The following is an 18,023-nucleotide window of genomic DNA, read 5'->3' on the forward strand; positions in this document are numbered from 1 at the left end:
CGCAGATCTGAAATCTGATCTGAAATCTGAACCATTCATTGCTGTCAGGAAATATGTTTTGCAGTACTACTCGAAATACCCACCGGCCAGAGGCAATTTGCTGCCATGCTCCTCCCGCTGGCTGGAATGCCCCTTACAAAAGCAAACCGTTCATGGCCACATTACGTGTTATTTTATTACTCATTTTTGGCCCTTTGAATGGATTTGTGCCCCCTAAAAAAAATGGGCCTTGACCCAAATTTGATGACATATGAGAGAAGTGGTTTTGTATTCTTTTCTTCCCATTTATTTGTGCTGGTCTGTATGTACAATAAGTAATTTCCATGTTTTTGCAGTTTAATTTTTCAAACTAATCACACACACACAAAAGAAATTACTACCAGAAATAAGCCCATACTATTTCCAATCGTCCAAACAAACTCATAATATAATGCATACTGCATCTTGGTTTCCATCCTTACTTTACTCTCCAGACATGTTGATATACGGTCATCAGTACTAGCTTCTTAGCAGGAGAGTCTGACAAGAATGTTTTATCTTATTGCCTGGAAAGAACACATTTGTAGAATTCTATAATATGCCATTCTGCCACTTAGTGCTTACAAAAATAAGCTAGGATTGATTTTGTGTACCTCTGTTTTGTAGAGTCTTTTAAAGACACGTTGCTAGCTTTGTTGTACACCAGTCCATCCCATCTGTCCATGTTGAAGGACTGATGTCTGACCATTCATCTTTGATTTTTAATGATGAAAAAGAGATTTTTATACTCAAACATGTTGCTGGGGTTGATGACAACACTCCCCAACAAGATTTGAAGAGAAGGAGTTGAAAATCATAATGATCCAATTTGAAACTCGTAGAATTCTCTGGAGCATGCAGATGGTGAAAAAGTGTTTGGGGTCATTTTATTATGCCTCCGCAACGAAGTGGCCGGAGGCATTATGTTTTCGGGTCGTCCGTCCGTCCGTCCGTCCGTCCCGTTTTGTTTTTGTCGATATCTCAAGAACCGTGTGGTGGTTTTACATCAAACTTGGTATGAGGGTATATCCTTGGGGGATAATACTTTGTGTGGATTTTAGGGTCACAGGGTCAAAGGTCAAAGGTCACAGGTTATTTTGTGAAAAAAAAAATTTGAAATTTCATGTTTTTCTCCATATCTCGCAAATGGTTCAAGGTATCTTCATGGAACTTAGTATATATGCTTTTACCGATGGGCAGTGATTATCTAGGGAAGTTGGGGGTCATGGGTCAAAGGTCAGGGGGTCAAAGGTCGCGGTCAACTCCTCAAAATATCACTACTTTCCTTAAAATGCAATATGCCTGAAGGTTTTTTTAAAAAAAACTTGATGTATGGCATGTATTACCCAATATATATTTTTGGGGAAGTTTCTTGCCTAAAGGTCAAAGGTCAAAAGGTAAAAGGTCAAGTGAAAGTGCTAAATTGCACTTTTTCTTCCACATCTCGAAAGTAACTCAAGGTATCATCATGAAACTTACATATTTATGCATGTTCAACCTAACAGTGATTCTCTTTGGAACTGTGAGGTCAAAGGTCAAAGACCAGGTTTAGATAATGCTATTTTCCCATTTGATACTGAAATTATACTTTTTCTCAATACCTTGAAAATTACTCAATGCATAAACTTATAAAAGGGTCAAAAGTCAAGTAAAAATCATCAATTCCCCAAATACCTGCACTCTTACATTTTAATCATTCATCCAATTGAACCTAGTTCTAGGAAAGTGAACATTCAGCACATTTGTGTCAAACCTGTCATTTTAATATTTTGCCAATTGTGTGAAACTGTCATCACACATTGTCAAGACATTGTACTATAGACCTATTAGGAGAACCATGCATTATGGCGGAGGCATATCAGTAGCCGTAGCGATATATCTAGTTTATTATGGGATTAAGATTTAGTTTAGCAAGATTACTTATTTGTTGAATGTGAGATAAAATGCATGAAATGAAATGTGTAATGAAACATTTAATACACATATTTCATCAGCCCCCTCTTTTTTTTTCTTTTTTTAAACCAAAATGGGGAGTTACATTGATGTTACTTAATGACAATTTTGGCAGTTTATGGTTACAAAGTTAGAATGATGAACACCAGTGATAAATGTAAAGCCAGGTACGTAATCAGGAGAGGTTTCTGGGGGTCGTGACTAGACATTGGCTCTCAATGTCAATGTGCCTAATAAAAGCCACGAGCGGGACATTTTTTGTACAGTGCACTCCCGTTACAACGAACCAGGTTATAACGAAATTTCGTTATAACGAAGTAAATCTTCTGGTCCCAAAATTATTGCCATTAAAGTCTATGGTACAAAATTCGCTTATAACGAACACGGTTAAAGCGAAATTTCTGTTATAACGAAGTCTTTTCCGAGCGCCACAGACAAAGAAAAAAAAAAGAAATGTTCTCCGTTATAACAAAATGCGAATTGCTTTCGAAAGTACGTAGTGGAACAAGCATTTATAGCGTCTCTGCATGGGTGAACGCTTGACACCACTGTGTGTTCGCTCCTTGTGTCACGCATAGTTTCTGAGGGGAACTTGCGTTTGCTATTGTAATACAGTTATCCCATCACATTTCACATAGCTTTCCAGTGTATGATGAGTGTTCCGCAAACAGAATATGATATATATACGTGGTTTCCTTGTTTTTGTTATATATTGTATTTGTTCGGTTATAACGAAAGAAAACTGCCGGTCCCGAGCATTTCGTTATAACGGGAGTACACTGTACTACAACATCATGTTTCGCCCCGACACAGATCCGACACAGCAACGTCCAGGATGGTGAGGCTGGAGGTATCACTCAACAGATTGGTGCTACCATGGTCCCTCGGCCGGCCATCAAGGACCAAACCAAGATGTGCAGAGAGGTGAGGACAGCACACAAAAAATTGAGGGACGTCAAGTTCTGTGTTTGTGCAAATGTCAGTGCTATTTTGAACACACTACCACGGGGCAGCCATTCCAAACCTGAGATCAGTCGGTGTTAGCAGCTTAACCTCAAAACTTGTGGTGCCCCTCTTTAATCAAGCATATGACTTACAAATGCTGGGGGCATATAAGTGTACAATGCAAAAGAATGCACTATGATATCTTGTGTAGTACACACAAGCTGTTTCATTAGAGAATTGAAAAGGCAAAATGTAGGACTTTGTTCTACTAGCATATTTCATGCACAGTGCGTTTATCTTTAGATAGTTGATATTTGTTCATTATTATTGATTACTTTTGGAATCAAGTGGGAATGTGTGGGTATAAAATGGAAACTCACCTATATTGGATGGAAGACATTAAAGTTTATCGTACTTGTACAGAATATTCTGTGTTTTATTTGCCTAGACAAATCCCATGTATAACTGGCACCATAAACTATTGCATTGTGCATGTGTGTAACAAGGTTGTGAAAAGGTAGCCATATGGCTCTATTAATAATATGAAATATTTGTGGATTGTGTTGCGACAGTTTGCCAAAGAGGAGCTGAAAATCCCCGGTCTTCTGATCATCGATACCCCGGGTCACGAATCCTTCAGCAACCTGAGGTCAAGGGGCTCATCACTGTGCGACATTGCCATCTTAGTTGTCGACATCATGCACGGTCTGGAGCCGCAGACCATAGAATCCATCAACTTATTGAAGCAACGGAAGACACCTTTTGTGGTCGCCCTTAACAAGGTGGGACTTATTGTCACGGAAGGAGAAAATGAACATCAGAACCCTATGAATTTCATAGTGATTATAGTGTATATCCATTTTGTGCTATACCAGTTGAGCATGAAAGATTTTGAGAGTTATTGCATAGTATTACTCGACTTCATCAAGAAACCCCATTTCAGTTAATCATGGTGTCTCCATTTAGGTGATGATGGGTAAGCACATATTCATGAAATCAAGAAGTTATTTCTGTCTGTGCCACCTTTTGCTGAGACTCCAACCCTAAGCTCCTAAACAGGAAATCTCTTCTGCCTGGACCCCCTCGCAAGCAAGACTCTTATCGTGCAATGCACACCATGATTATTACTGTATGTGCATGTAGCGCACATTATGAGAGCAAAGAGTGACATTCCTTGTGGCCGATTGCGAGGTTGTAGCTGCTCTGTTGTGCTATCTTAGCCTGATTTTTAACACATACAGCAAAACTGAAGTTGTGGGAGAAAGCTTAACTTAAAGCAGGAGAAGTGGGAGACACATAGCCAAAGCAAGAGAAATCAAACTCAAACATGAGAGCATTACAGATTGTAAGAAAATGGCTTAAAAGCGGGAGAGTTGGAGTCTGTGCTTTTTTTCTCCACCTTATGCATAAGATAGTTTCTGAAAACGCTGTTAAAAGAGATGACCAGATGTCAGAAATGCTTTTATCAATCTGAATAAGACGGTTCACTAAAACTTATGAATAATCTTGATAGCTCAATTTGCATCTGCACCTCTTTGTCCTTTGTGTGTTTCTTGAAACATGTAGAAACGTAAATGGTAAGTGCAGTTTGATTTATACTTTTGTAATTTCATTCTCTCAACTTGTAAATGGTGATTACAAGCTACTGGTGTTGCCTGCTTACGGATGGCATTGTTGGTGATTTTTTTTTTTTTTTGACTTCTTGTTTACACATTCTCCTGTTGTGGACCATCACAGATCGATAGGTTATTTGAGTGGAAGCCGAGTCCACAAACAGACGTTGTCAACACCATCAAGAAGCAGAAGCGGCACACGAAGGACGAATTTGAAGAGAGGACGCGAAACATCATCACAGAGTTTGCGGAACAGGTCAGTGTTGAAGTGGCATGCACTCTTCCACAGAAGTGGGCACGGAGACGAACGCAACACGCTGCCTCCCCCATTCTGTATCAAATGTAGTGACCCCCGAATGAAAATAGCGCTGGCTCAATGGGTCAGCGAAAATACGGTAGGCTACAAGAGAGCTCCCTGTGCTTATCTCCTAACCCAAAATGGCTGTCCCAGCGAGCCACGAGAGCTTCCGAATGGACGCACACTCTCAGTGCGCATGCACATGAAGAGAGGCCGAAAGGGCCACGCGTCTTCTGGCCTCTCTCCTCCAATTACCGCAGCTCGCGGTGACAATATTTGTGTATGATGCGTACACACACACGCACACACACACACACACACACACACACACACACACACACACACTTGTCTCAGTGGTAGCATGGCGCAATTGCATGCACAAACTTCGGTCGTTCGGAGTTTACGTACCATTAGGGATGGCGATCGGCTGCCTTTAAGTTTTCGTCATTCTTTCTAACTAATTCAATGTTTCCATAGTAAGCAAGCACTGTCTTTTCACTGCACCTTGTACCATTTCCCTTCTTATTTTTAATTAATCATCTCACTGTGGTATGTATAGAAAACTCTAATGTGATGTGATTCTACACATACTGGATATCCTTTGACCTATGTCTGGGAAATTCCATTGTGTCATACATTTTCGCGTGTCATTGCACCAAGACAGTAGACACATTGTTTAATCGTCAGATCAGAACTCAAACCATACGCTGTTAACATTGAACATTCCATTGTGTGGATATTTTTGTACATCGTTAGCTTTTGGCACAATTAAATGAAACAAATACTTTCTATTTTGGTAAACCCAGATTGCAAAAGATTGCAAAAGATCACATGATAAAATTTTGCATCAACAGGCTCATATTATCCATTCTATTTTGGCTATTGTCATTGATTTATGGTTCATGTGGATAGTCCATTCTGTTGGACACCAAAACAGTGAGGTTGTGGTACAATGTATAAGTTCATTTGTATAGGGCTCACTTTTGAATGCTCAAAAACAGATCAAACTTCACAGGTTTCCATTCTCAACCCAGGACAGGAGTCATGCCCGGAAGTGAAGAGATGATGACAACACACATTGCCTTCCTAAAATCACTGAATTTTAAATTTGTTTTGGTCAACTGAACCGATATACTGTATTAGTCATCATCACATTTTTTAGTGGGCAGTTACTATTGGCATAAACTTGAATCTGTTGCGTGAGCTTAGCAGCAGTTGCGGGTCCCCACTGATGTATACGTGCTTTTATACCCTGGTTTGACTTTTCGCCAGAGCTTGAATGCTGCCCTCTTTTACGACAACCCGGACGTCAAGACGTACATCTCGCTGGTGCCGACATCGGCCCATTCAGGCGACGGGATGGGTAATCTCATTGCACTCATCATCACCCTCAGCCAGACGCTGCTGGCCAAGCGGCTGGCCTTCTCCCAGCAGCTGCAGTGTACCACCCTGGAGGTAAGAGGCCACACACTGAACAGTCCCTCAGACTACTGTGTAAATGTTATTATACAAATAATGCACAGGTGAGAGTGAGCTGCATCTCCACTAATGTCACGAACTTAAACCTGTGTGTAATTTGATTTATAAAATGGGTCGAAAACTAACAGCATTTTTCATGTACCTTTGTGGGTCAATACCAGTCAGCTACATGTAGCACTCGCTCAAAAGTCAAGATGTCCGAAGATGTTCGTCCCAAACATTTACGCACGTCGCACTCGGAAATCCCGGACATATAAGTACGTATAAGAGTATACACACGCCACATGTTATGCACAAGAAAGGCCGGCTGGCAGCCCGAACTAGAAGTTGTTTACAGGATTGACAGCGCGTATAGTAGCGCGCGTCGCACTTGTAACAACTGATTGAATGTGCACTGCTAGTGTAAACATTGTGATGTCAGTGACTGAGCTGTTACACTTTCTCTGCAATGTCCCATAGGATAACACGTCGTGTTATATGACTTTTCATTGCACACTTTTTGCACGGCTGTGCATGTTAGTAAGAAAATCATGAGCGCACACGTGACTCATTTCAGTACTTCCAATTGGCTACATTTTTGAACCCATTTTATAATAAATTTTCACAATGGGCAGTTCAAAGACATATTTGCAGGCTCTTAGATTTGTACACCACAATTGTCTTCATGCTGTTTTCTACTAATTCACTAAAAAATTGTCATGACATTTCCATGCATGAAAAGGGATGTACAGATATATGGACAAAAAGTATTTGATTTGTCATAAATTTGTATCTTTGGATTCGTAACACCAACTTCAGTGCTCACAGCTGCTTGGTTGCTGGCTAGCTGCTGTCATAGTAACTGCATGTGAGGTCACAATCACTGGGAAGCACTTTATGAAATGTGGTCAAGAGGCCCTATCAGGAAACTTGACACTTTACATCAACTTAGTGAGTGTATTCAACCTGCAGTATGCCGAGAGTTAAAGCAAGCTATCACTCTGTTATTTGTTTGCAACCAGGTGAAATCTCTCCCTGGACTTGGCACGACCATCGACGTGGTGCTTGTGAATGGCAGACTGCGGGAGGGGGACACCATCGTGATAGCAGGCCAGGAGGGACCCATCGTGTCCCAGGTCAGGAGCCTCCTCATGCCCCAGCCCCTGAAGGAGCTACGAGTTAAGGTAAGGCTATCAAAAATGAATTGATCACAGCCAATGAACATGAAAATAATCATATACCTTCCTTAAATATAAAGGTGAGAAAACCCCATTTGCATTAATTTGACTTTGTACACAAAATCACGTTTTTGAGCCATTTCCGGTCTGATGAGCATGTATAAAAGGTTGTGCAGTGTCGTATCAGCATGCCCAATTTTTGCAAAAATGTTGTCATAAGATGTGTGAGACTTGAAAGTAAGAAGTCAGCGAGCGGCTTGGACAAAAAACTTTGCATGACAGAATGGTCGTGGAAAATGTTGAGGGGGGTTTGATTCAACCCCCTCCAGCTGTTTTAGGGTTGAGATTACAGGTTTCGTCATACCCAAGCCTCAGAAGTAGGTATGAATTTTAGATTTTTTAATTGTCAGTGTACTAATGTGAGGATTGCCATTTGAAGTTATCGTTGCTAAAGTTTTGAAATTTCCAAACTTTCTTATTTAATGTCCATGTCTGATGAAATTTCTATGATGCAGGGATATTCAATGAAAACAGTGTGTACAATGCAGCTGTACTCCCGAGGACAGTGGGATAGAAGCTCTTTACATGTGGTCCAATTCTGTCCCTCGGTCTACCACTTGTAACCTTCTTTAATGCCCTTTGTGTTTGTAGAACCAGTATGAGAGTCACAAGGAGATCGCCGGTGCCCAGGGAGTGAAGGTGGCTGCCAAGGATCTGGAGAAAGCACTAGCTGGACTGCCAATGTTGGTTGCAGAGGAGCAAGACGAGGTCGAGATTCTCAAGGTAATCCAGTGTGCATTGGTAATGCAAGTACAGTCAAATCTGTCTATAGCGGCCACCCCAAGGGGGACGAAAAAAGTGGCCGTTGTAGACAGGTGGCTGCTATAGACAGGGTTGTTAACATGGCTCTTCTCTGGGGGGGGGGGGGGAATTGTGTTTAGTGGTCGCATAGGGCAGGTGGTCACTATAGACAGTGGTTTTTATAGACAGGTTTGACTGTATTACCGATGCAGGAATTGGGGAGCTCTTTCCCATAGTGTGATACTGTAAGCAAGGATAGTGTAGAGATCCTCAAGATAACCCTTGGTGCATGGTTATCAAATATTGCTGATGCAGGAATTTTTAAAGAGTTTCCCTACAATATACTGCAGCTTTCTACATCAATAATGTAGAGAGTCCATTTTGTGTGGTGTGTTTTTGTTTGGTTTTTAGTTTACATTATTCTTCTCCAGCCTGTGTTCCTCTGTCAGTTTTTTCTGTCCACTCCTGTGCATAGTTTAGCCCTGGTATCTTTATCCCCCCCCCCCCCAACTCTTGCATGATTATCACACGTTATAGCATGGGTAGCAAAAATCCTGCGATCTTATTGGTTGATAGCTGTGTGTTGATTTCTACTGGCCGCACACTGCCTCAGAGAGGACAACCATTGCAAACATGTGCTCTTGTCGCAAAGGTTCGCACACTTAGCAAACGTTCCCGCACTCAGTGAGAGACACCTATTGGCTGGAAACCATGCGTCCAGTATTTACTGGATGCATGGTTTTGAAGTACTAGATGCATGGTTTTCATCTATGGCAAGCCAAAAGGAAATGCATCCAGTAAATTTACCATCGGGTAACATAAATCACAAAATGGATTTCTGGCAAGAAAATTCTTCCACATTCTATAAAACAGATGGTGCACACATGTTTTTGTGCATCAGCCTAAACCCACTTGGCTTTGCCTTGTTGGTTAAGCATTCCATAGTTAACCTTATGCACACAATTCTGACTGACGCTCTCAGACTTATGCCTCATTTGTATACCAATGTTCCCTCTCTGGATCCGCATACCTATCCCTAATCCTCTGTGCCATGTGTTTGTTGCTTCCTCCTCTGCAGGAAGAGGTTTCTCAACTCCTGAAGACTGTTCTCACCAGCATCAAGCTCTCCGAGAGAGGTGTCTACGTCCAGGCGTCCACCCTGGGCTCCCTGGAGGCTCTCCTCGAATTCCTTAGGACATCAAAAATTCCAGTGAGTTCACATCGCAATATCTCCATTGTCTATAGCAGTTGCTCCCAGAAGATGGGTTATTTTGATTGCCAGAGACATGAAAGCAACAATATATGATACAATAATGTACAATCAAGTAATATCAAAGAAGAATGATAAGAACATTTTGACTTCTGATAAGGCCATTAGGTGAATTAAACCAACTACTGATGAGGTCATTATGTGAATTAAGCTAAGGAGGTTCAAGAGAATGGAATCATAACCGTCTATTTCCTTTGCTAGATGTTCGATGCTGCCACTAAAATATATTTGAAGCATGTGCCAAACTCGATCTGGCCTGCAGATAGGAAGACAATTGACTCATGTCTCATTGCATTATCACCAGCCACTTTCTAGGAAAGATGTGTTTTTGTGATGGTAATTACTCTTCGCTATCCCTACTTACAAAAGATAGGTGATATAAAATGGTAAAGACACGGGGATGCGCGAATAGAAATTATGCAAATAATGATGTAATGATAATGAAAATAACGTGTTTGAGCCTGCTATGTCAGTAATTTGACATATCTGTCAATAAAGAATTATACCGGAAGATAATTCCAAATAAGTTTTATTTGTGGGAATTAAGTGGAAGAGTGATAAAACGGGCTTTGCATGATGTCACAGCTTTAACCCTATTCTAACAACGGGGGGGGGGGGGGGTCAATTTTTGTTTCGCACCACGATTCCGCAACGCGCAAAGATTTTGCCACGTCGTTTCATGACTTTTTTTATTGAAGTCTCCCGCATATTTTGAGACCAAATTTGCGACGTCCGGGTACTTCGTTCTGATGTTACGTAATGTTTTGCATATGCATGTCAACCCGAAAACGGCTCTAATTCATGATATCGTGTGCAAATCCAATGCAAATTGTGTTTTTTTGTTAAATTGACATAAATTAGATTATTTCAACTTTAAATCATTGAAATTAATAAATTCTAATGTAGATAAGCTTGAGAGAGTGCCTGCAATAAATTTTGGGAAAACAACAATAGAAAACAAAGGGTTGGAAAAAACAATGAAATACATAAGAAATTAAAACAATAAAAAACAAAAGAAATTGATTTTCATTGTGCTATTTTTTTACAAGAAAATTGTTTAATGTGTCTTGAGGAATTCTGACATAAAAATTTAGAAATCCTTAATTCTTTTTAATGGAGTTACAGGGGAGAATATGATTTCATGCATAAATTTGCATAATTAATTTACCAAAAATAGAAAATCAATATTTTTGGATTGTATGACTGTGTAATCTTGTAGTTGACATCCGGCTCTATGTTCAGGCAAAATTTTGCGGCAATCGCGCCATCAGCGGCCGAGATCAAGGGGGGGGGGGGGGGGGGAGTAAAAACTTGGTCTCAAATAGCCCAGTTACTAGATAAACAAGCAAAATATAGCCAACATTATGTTAGTAGACAGAATAAATCTGCAGATTGTTCAGCAAGACGGCAGCATTGAATATCAATCGTCAAAGGCACAAATGCACCTGTGGAATTCTTTTGTACATCAATAGAAAACTTACAACTGTTTGAATAATAACAGCTAGCAGAAAGTCTTAAATCTCCTTGATGAAGCCAATTACTGATAAGGTCATTGGGTGAATGATGTAAGCTGGTGTTAGTTGGTTTATGTGTTCAAAAAATGTTGATTTAGTCGCATGTCTGTGATATCTTTTCACTGTTTAACAAGGATGTTCACATTTAAATCCACAGTATTCGGGTATCAACATTGGGCCAGTGCACAAGAAGGATGTAATGAAGGCCTCTGTCATGCTGGAACACGACAGCCAGTAAGTCTGCTATTCTTCACTGAAATAAGATGCTGAGTTACTGATTCATGGGAATTTCTTCAAACCTTTTCTTTGAGGCAGTATATGCACAAGAATGTTGTCCTAGATATTTCATGAGTTGAGCGTACATGTTCAGTATCCAAACTGTTTTGCAAGCTCTTTTTGCTCCTTCAAAATTGCAGCATAAACCCAGTTAGGATGCATCAAAAGTCAGATAAAAAAAACTTGTAGGTTTGGCAATAAGAATTTAACTTGCCAATGAATTTATTTCAATTTCTCAATGTACAAGCATTCTGATATTGTAAAGCAGAAGAAGGTCAGTCTCTCTATGCATTCTGTAAATTATAGTGTTGTAACACTTTGTTTCAAATTTTCTTCAAATTTGTTTAGTCCTCAAATCAGTAGCTCCATGCACTCTGTAAAGTATAGTGTTGTAACAAACACTCTGGTGATTTTTTATTTTTTTTTTAGATCAATTTTGTCATAACATTATGACAGAAGGCATTATCTGACATCAGTACAAATCAAATTAATACATTAAAATGCACCGGGAGAAAACTGTTTTCAGCAAAATTGTTATTATTTTTCCTTTATATTATCATGCAAGCCCCATGAAAGCACTTTTTGATGTACTGGAGTAAGCATCTTAAAAGGCTCTGTTGCAATACAGTATATGGACAAAAACAGTCATTGCAACCATGCCCAAGAAATTTAAATGTTTTAATCTGTGTGCAGACTGTAGAAATGAAAGAGAGCTAGTTAGTATTCATTTCCAGGCACCAGTATGTACTTTTCCACCAAGAGAACCTGTCTTGCTAGAAATAATCTTTTCTCAACGTACACCAAGGTACGCAGTCATCCTAGCCTTTGACGTCAAGGTGGAGCGAGACGCCCAGGAGCTCGCCGACCGCGAGAACATCCGCATCTTCCAGGCCGACATCATCTACCACCTCTTCGACAGCTTCATGGCCTACCGCGACGAGGTGAAGAAGCGCAACCGCGAGCAATACAAGCACATCGCCATCTTCCCCTGCAAGCTACGCATCATGCCGCAGTGCATCTTCAATGCCCGCAACCCCATCGTCATGGGCGTGGTGGTGGAAGGGGGTATCGTGAAGCAAGGCACTCCCATTATCGTGCCAAGCAGAGAGGTTAGTTGGAAGCCATGAAAAATTGGATGATGTGGAATATTTTTCCCTTTCATATCTGAAAAGGGGTAAAGACTGTTTTAAAATATATATAAAGAAAGAGAAAGGCCAATGACCCTCCCCCCCCCCCCAAAAAAAAAGAATTAAAAAGCTAAAAAAAAAATGAAGGTGATGAAACGAACATCTTGCATGCTATAGCTCTTTTATTGCATGTCTGTGTAGTTGTTATATTCAGGAAGACTTTACGGCAGTGGCCAAAAAGATGAAACTCACATGTGCAAATGAGACCTACACGTACACTTGATCAGACTTACTGTTTGGAGTTTTAGTTTGTTGTTTCTTAGGAACGGCTAGTTAAAGCTGATTGAACACAGTATTGTAAGAATGACAATTGTATTTCACTGGAGGATTTTATTTTTGCTTTCATGATATGCTTAATAGAATAGTTGCTACAAACTAGTATCAGCCTCATTGATCTCTTCTCACATTGTGTTGCATTGTTAGCCCTCTGTTTTCAGTGGTTCTGCAGAACTCTAGTATATAAAAGTTCAGATTATTTCCATGATCTGTCATTTTTAGGGGATGAAGGGAGTAGTAATAAGTCTTCAACACCTCGTTTCATTTAACTTCAGAAATACAGGGAATATGCAAGTTTGGAGAAAAGAAAGCAGAGCCTTTATTTTGATGAATCACTTAAACTGATTTTCTCTACCATAATACTATGGAACAAATTAAAAGAAAAAAAGGTGTTGGGGCCTATCTTCCTTCATGAAAGGCAGTCCCTCACCAAAAAAAATAAATAAATAAAAGGAAAAAAAAAAAAAGATAAATTGAATAGCGATGAGTATGCCACCACCCTTTCTCCTGGCTACAAATGAAAGCTTATCGAGCAGGAGCATGTATGTGAGGGCTTTCTTCATTGCCATGATGATTATTGCCAATCTTCACGTCATGCACCTAGAGACAGCACCCGTGTAAAACAGGTGTTTGGTTGGACGCGTACTGCTCATTTCTCATGTAGTGTGAGGCTGTGTAAAGTTTCTTCTTATTTTCCTTCCAGAATTGCGAGCTGGGTGTGGTCAGCAGTCTGGAGCTGAACCACAAGCCGCTGGAGACGGCCCGTAAGGGGCAGGAGATCTGCATCAAGATCGAAAATGTGTCCGGCGACGCCCCCAAGATGTACGGCAGACACTTTGACCACAACGACATGTTAATTAGCAAGGTAACAGATGATGGGAATATTTTCATCCAGAGATGGAAGTAGTCTAATATAAATCTTAGTGTATGTACACCAGTATGATTGTGAACCAGTTACTCTGGGATGCAGTACCATTCAGATGTTTGCAGTGAGATCCACATATGGGAAAGCAGTCCTTTTGTATTAGATATCTATTCCTTGCAAGTTAACGTAGCTGAGATTTAGTCATGCCCTCTTTGTATGACACTTTCATCAAGACTTTCATTGTTTAGAGGGTATTATGCAATAATGCAGTAAGGTTGTACTAGATATGACATCTGTGCCTATGTTAATACCAACATATCTTTTTGAAAAGTGTAGAAATAAAACAAACAAAAACATCTTTCGAAACTGACCTGAGCAAGAAAACAGACGTCTGTTCATTGAACTTCTGTATGGTGCTTTCAATGGGTAATTAGATATACTGTATGCATTTATGTTAGAAGAAAAAGCCAATAATCATGTGTACAAAACCTCAAAGTCGGGAGCTGTAGTTGGCAGAAAGCTGCCGATGCTGTCTTGATCTGTCAGATAAATCCCTCATACATCCATCATGGTAATTCTTTGTTATCATTATCTAAACCCAAACAGATCAGCCGCGAGTCGATAGACGCTGTCAAAGATCACTTCCGGGAAGATCTGGAGAAACAGGACTGGCAGGTCATGATCGAACTGAAGAAAATCCTCCAGATATTGTGAGAAAAGAAAATAAGAGAGACAGTGCTCTTCTCGTCTGCACGAGCTTGGACAATTCAATCCAACCTATTGAAAACATGGAAGGCCACAGCAGTTGGACACCATTGCCTGAAAGCGGCAAGATTTCACGATATGAAGCAGGTTGTGCTGATGCGATGTGGTTACTTCCAGTCTGTCACTATCCATTCAGGAGAGTTTGCAATCTGGACATGCATGGCTGAGAAATACCTACAGCGTACCAGTCTGTGATGTAATCATTGCAGAGGCAATATCGCTTTTTTTCTGCCCCGTTCTGACTCCCAACATGCCAGTTTGAAATCATTGCAGCACCATGTTGTGATGTTATGAATTATGTGCTGATGACTCTACCTAAAGTACCTTTGTGATGTCATTGTTGATAGTATGGAGCTACTTGAACTCATAAATATGCATGACAGGGTTTTCCATCAGAATGGAAGTTGTCATGCACAGTGCCAAAGGAAAGGACAGCTGCAATTGGTGATATCTGGATTTCCTTCCAAAAGGGCATTGCACTGATGAATGAACTTCATCACATTTAGATAGGCATGAATACCCTTGAGCCCTGATTAATATTTCCTCAGCTGTACGATTAAGTCGCTTGTGACAGGAATATTGACAGCCACTAAAAAGCTCGATCTTATCGACGGCAGCCAACAGGAATGAAACTTTTTGGGTTTTTTGTTGGTGGGATGGAGTTTAGTTCAGGTGTGCTATTCTACTGCGTGGCTTTGATAGAAGGACAAAGCCAAATGAAAATGATTTATTTCTCCCCTAACTCCATTCATTGAATGTGAGGAATGTCTGTATGTTGCATGTGCCTTTCCTTTACCATGCTAGCTGACATTTTGAATTGTTATGCAAGCACTGACATATTAAGGAGTCCAGGTTTTCACCCCTGTCCCCATCACCCACTCCCCGCCACTGACTGGTGGTACAGCTTATTGTGGATGAGTGTTGTGCAGAAGGCAATAAGGCGATATTAGCCGATGCACATACTCGTAATCCTTTCATTAACACCCTGCCACAACGTTCAATTTCAACAAAATCCATCAGGCTTAGCTGTTGTACTACGTGGCGAAAAAATTTCCAGGGGAATAATGAGTAATGATGACAGATACAAACCATGAACAAGGAGTGAGAGACACTCCAAAATTTTCAACATCTTTTGCTGTTTGGGAGAACCTTAAGATTTGAATACATCAGCCAGGTTGAGTATTTCATCAATTTTTACTTGTCCTGTCATTCATAATATGTGGATGCAGTTTTTGTGGCTTGTGGCACATAAGAGATCTTAAAGTGATGTTGCTGGTCACAAGAGCTTGGCTTAGTATGCATGAAATAAACATTTTTCTTCAAGCATTTCAGTTATATCAAAAGTTGATAGACTTTGAGAGATAAATCAGTACAACAGCATCAGAATTTATTATAATTGATATCCATGTTTCTCGTTCTTCACTATGACAATGCAAACAGACAATTTGAAAATACTGTAAAACCAAAAACATTAGTGCATGAAACCTTCATGTATTGCAGACCATGAAAGTATTACCAGAATATCAAATCTGCTGGATTGTGTGGACAGAAACGTTTACAAAATGTGGCTCACCAAGTTAGTGAAAGTTTCATGCATTTGATAATTTCTGGTTTTACAGTAACCATGCATTCAATTAATGCCTCCTGTACTTGTAATAGAAATTTAAACGCTCAGTTTTGACTGTCCTGTCCTCTTAAAAAAGCATGCTTTTTTTTTTTCCTTTGATTCTTATACTTTAAATTTTTGGACCCATTTTTCTCACCATGTTCTATTTAGTTTGGAAATGAAATATATGCATTTAGAATTTCTCATGTAGTGAAAAATTTATTCTATTGCCCTTATTGTATGAACTTCAAGAGAGAACTATGTATTTCTTCGTGAGAAACATCTCTTTGTGTGTGTTGCAATGTGTTCCTATGAACAGGAGCCAACATTCCGTACTACAGCCTATTAACATGTAAAATGTATTTCTATCTGAATGTGGGCCTTTGAATTTTTGTGTTTAGTCACATTGCAATACTTACAGGGCCTCGTATCAGATGTACAGCATAGCATGTTGACGTTGGCAAAAGTCAAACTTGTTCTGAATTGAAGTTGGGACTTAATGCAAAGCATTCATCAATGACAGGGAGGGTTTCGACTCCAACACTGTCTATTTAAACACCGTTCCTGCGGTTATGCAGCTATATCTGATATCTTCTTCATTTGAATCTATTTTGTGAATGCTCATCTGACATTCATCAGCTATGAAATATTTTCTGTAGTGTTGGACAAGCAAGGCAGAAGGAAAAGAGGATGTGGAAAAAAGAGATATTTTTGAAGAGTGTGCAAGACTGAAGAGGCATTATGAATGGGATATTGTGCATTTCTGCCACTTGAGACATGTTTTGTACATGTTAGTTGTATTGCACAAATAATACAAGATATCTTCAGTCAGTGAATTCTATACCACCTGAGCCTTATTTATTGTTTCATATTTGTTTTTGTTTTGTTGTTGTTGTTGTTTTGTTGGTTTTTTTGTTGGTTTTTTTGTTGGTATTTTCTGTTCTTGTTTTATGTGAGACTCTAGGAGGCTCACAGTCACAATAAGACAAAGCCTCCGAGTATATACCTTCCACTTCCTGTGGCCAAGATTCAAGGGTTAATCATCACAAAACTTTCATGCAAGGGTTCTGAACCCCTCCACCCCCCCCCCAAAAAAAAAGAATAAGATATGGGTGAATAAACAACAAAAATGCATGAGAATCTATGACTTTGGAGGGCTACACCCTGATTTTTTTTCCTGTGATAAGCTGCTAGTGTGTGTGTGTGTGTGTGTGCACATGTGACCCTTGACCCAGTCAACCAACAGCACACCCCCTCTTGCCCCTCCACCCACAAACACACGGTAAAATGTTCCCCAAACGTTTCATGTACAGAAGCTTGAACCTGAGTTTTTCTGCATTACTTAGTACCGTGCAACTACCGTGAAACCAGAAATGTTCACATGCATTATAATTTCGAAAATTTTCTTGAGAGCCAGGATTCGTGAAATTAAAATGCATGCAGAAGTTCTTGTCTATGCTATATGCATTGAATGTCAGTGGCAATTTGCAAAAATTTAATGTCGCGAAAAAGGCTGTCTGCTCCCAATTCGTGAAAATAGGGAGCTTAGATTTTGACGCACGGACGTTTGAGACGACACTTGCGCTGGACGTTCTCCTCTCCCCTGCGTTGTGCTGAAATGTAGCTTTAGATTATGCTGGGACACAACGTATAAAAAATAAAATGGTGCCCCCATAATGATCGGTACATGAAGTAGTTCTCTACGTTGCAAACTGTGGACGTAAAAATAGCCCAGTACTTGTAGTGGAAAAACTCGGGCGATGCAAGCTAAAAATAGATCGACTTGACGCGCGCTTCTGCGCATGCTCAGAACATGTTTTTTTTCCTCTGAACATCCGCACGTCAAAATCTAAAGCTACCCAATATCTTGCTTTACAGAACATTGTACAGATGTATGTCCCTCTTTGCCTCTTGACAGTGTCTCTGATCTGCATGTGATGGTACATGTATATCTGTATCACAGCTTGGAGGGTTAAAAAGAACATTTGGCCATCCCACTG

The 18,023-nt window shown here is 40.1% G+C and overlaps 1 protein-coding gene across 1 annotated transcript in view; it reads left to right on the plus strand.

Moving 5' to 3' along the window:
- LOC139730290 (eukaryotic translation initiation factor 5B-like) overlaps window positions 1-16,767 on the plus strand; it is a 27,491-nt gene extending 10,724 nt beyond the window's left edge. Inside the window, exons 9-19 of the mRNA XM_071641167.1 lie at window positions 2,785-2,895; window positions 3,489-3,698; window positions 4,654-4,785; window positions 6,100-6,282; window positions 7,308-7,469; window positions 8,115-8,246; window positions 9,343-9,474; window positions 11,206-11,282; window positions 12,130-12,433; window positions 13,491-13,652; window positions 14,259-16,767. Of these exons, the coding sequence (XP_071497268.1) occupies window positions 2,785-2,895; window positions 3,489-3,698; window positions 4,654-4,785; window positions 6,100-6,282; window positions 7,308-7,469; window positions 8,115-8,246; window positions 9,343-9,474; window positions 11,206-11,282; window positions 12,130-12,433; window positions 13,491-13,652; window positions 14,259-14,366 (1,713 nt within the window). The 3' untranslated portion in view covers window positions 14,367-16,767. The remainder of the gene's footprint in view (window positions 1-2,784; window positions 2,896-3,488; window positions 3,699-4,653; window positions 4,786-6,099; window positions 6,283-7,307; window positions 7,470-8,114; window positions 8,247-9,342; window positions 9,475-11,205; window positions 11,283-12,129; window positions 12,434-13,490; window positions 13,653-14,258) is intronic.
- Window positions 16,768-18,023: the final 1,256 nt, after the last annotated feature.

This window comes from Diadema antillarum, unplaced genomic scaffold (assembly GCF_040938485.1).
Source record: "Diadema antillarum isolate AM-2024a unplaced genomic scaffold, OU_Dant_1.0 seq00000301_RagTag, whole genome shotgun sequence".
Taxonomy (NCBI): domain Eukaryota; kingdom Metazoa; phylum Echinodermata; class Echinoidea; order Diadematoida; family Diadematidae; genus Diadema; species Diadema antillarum.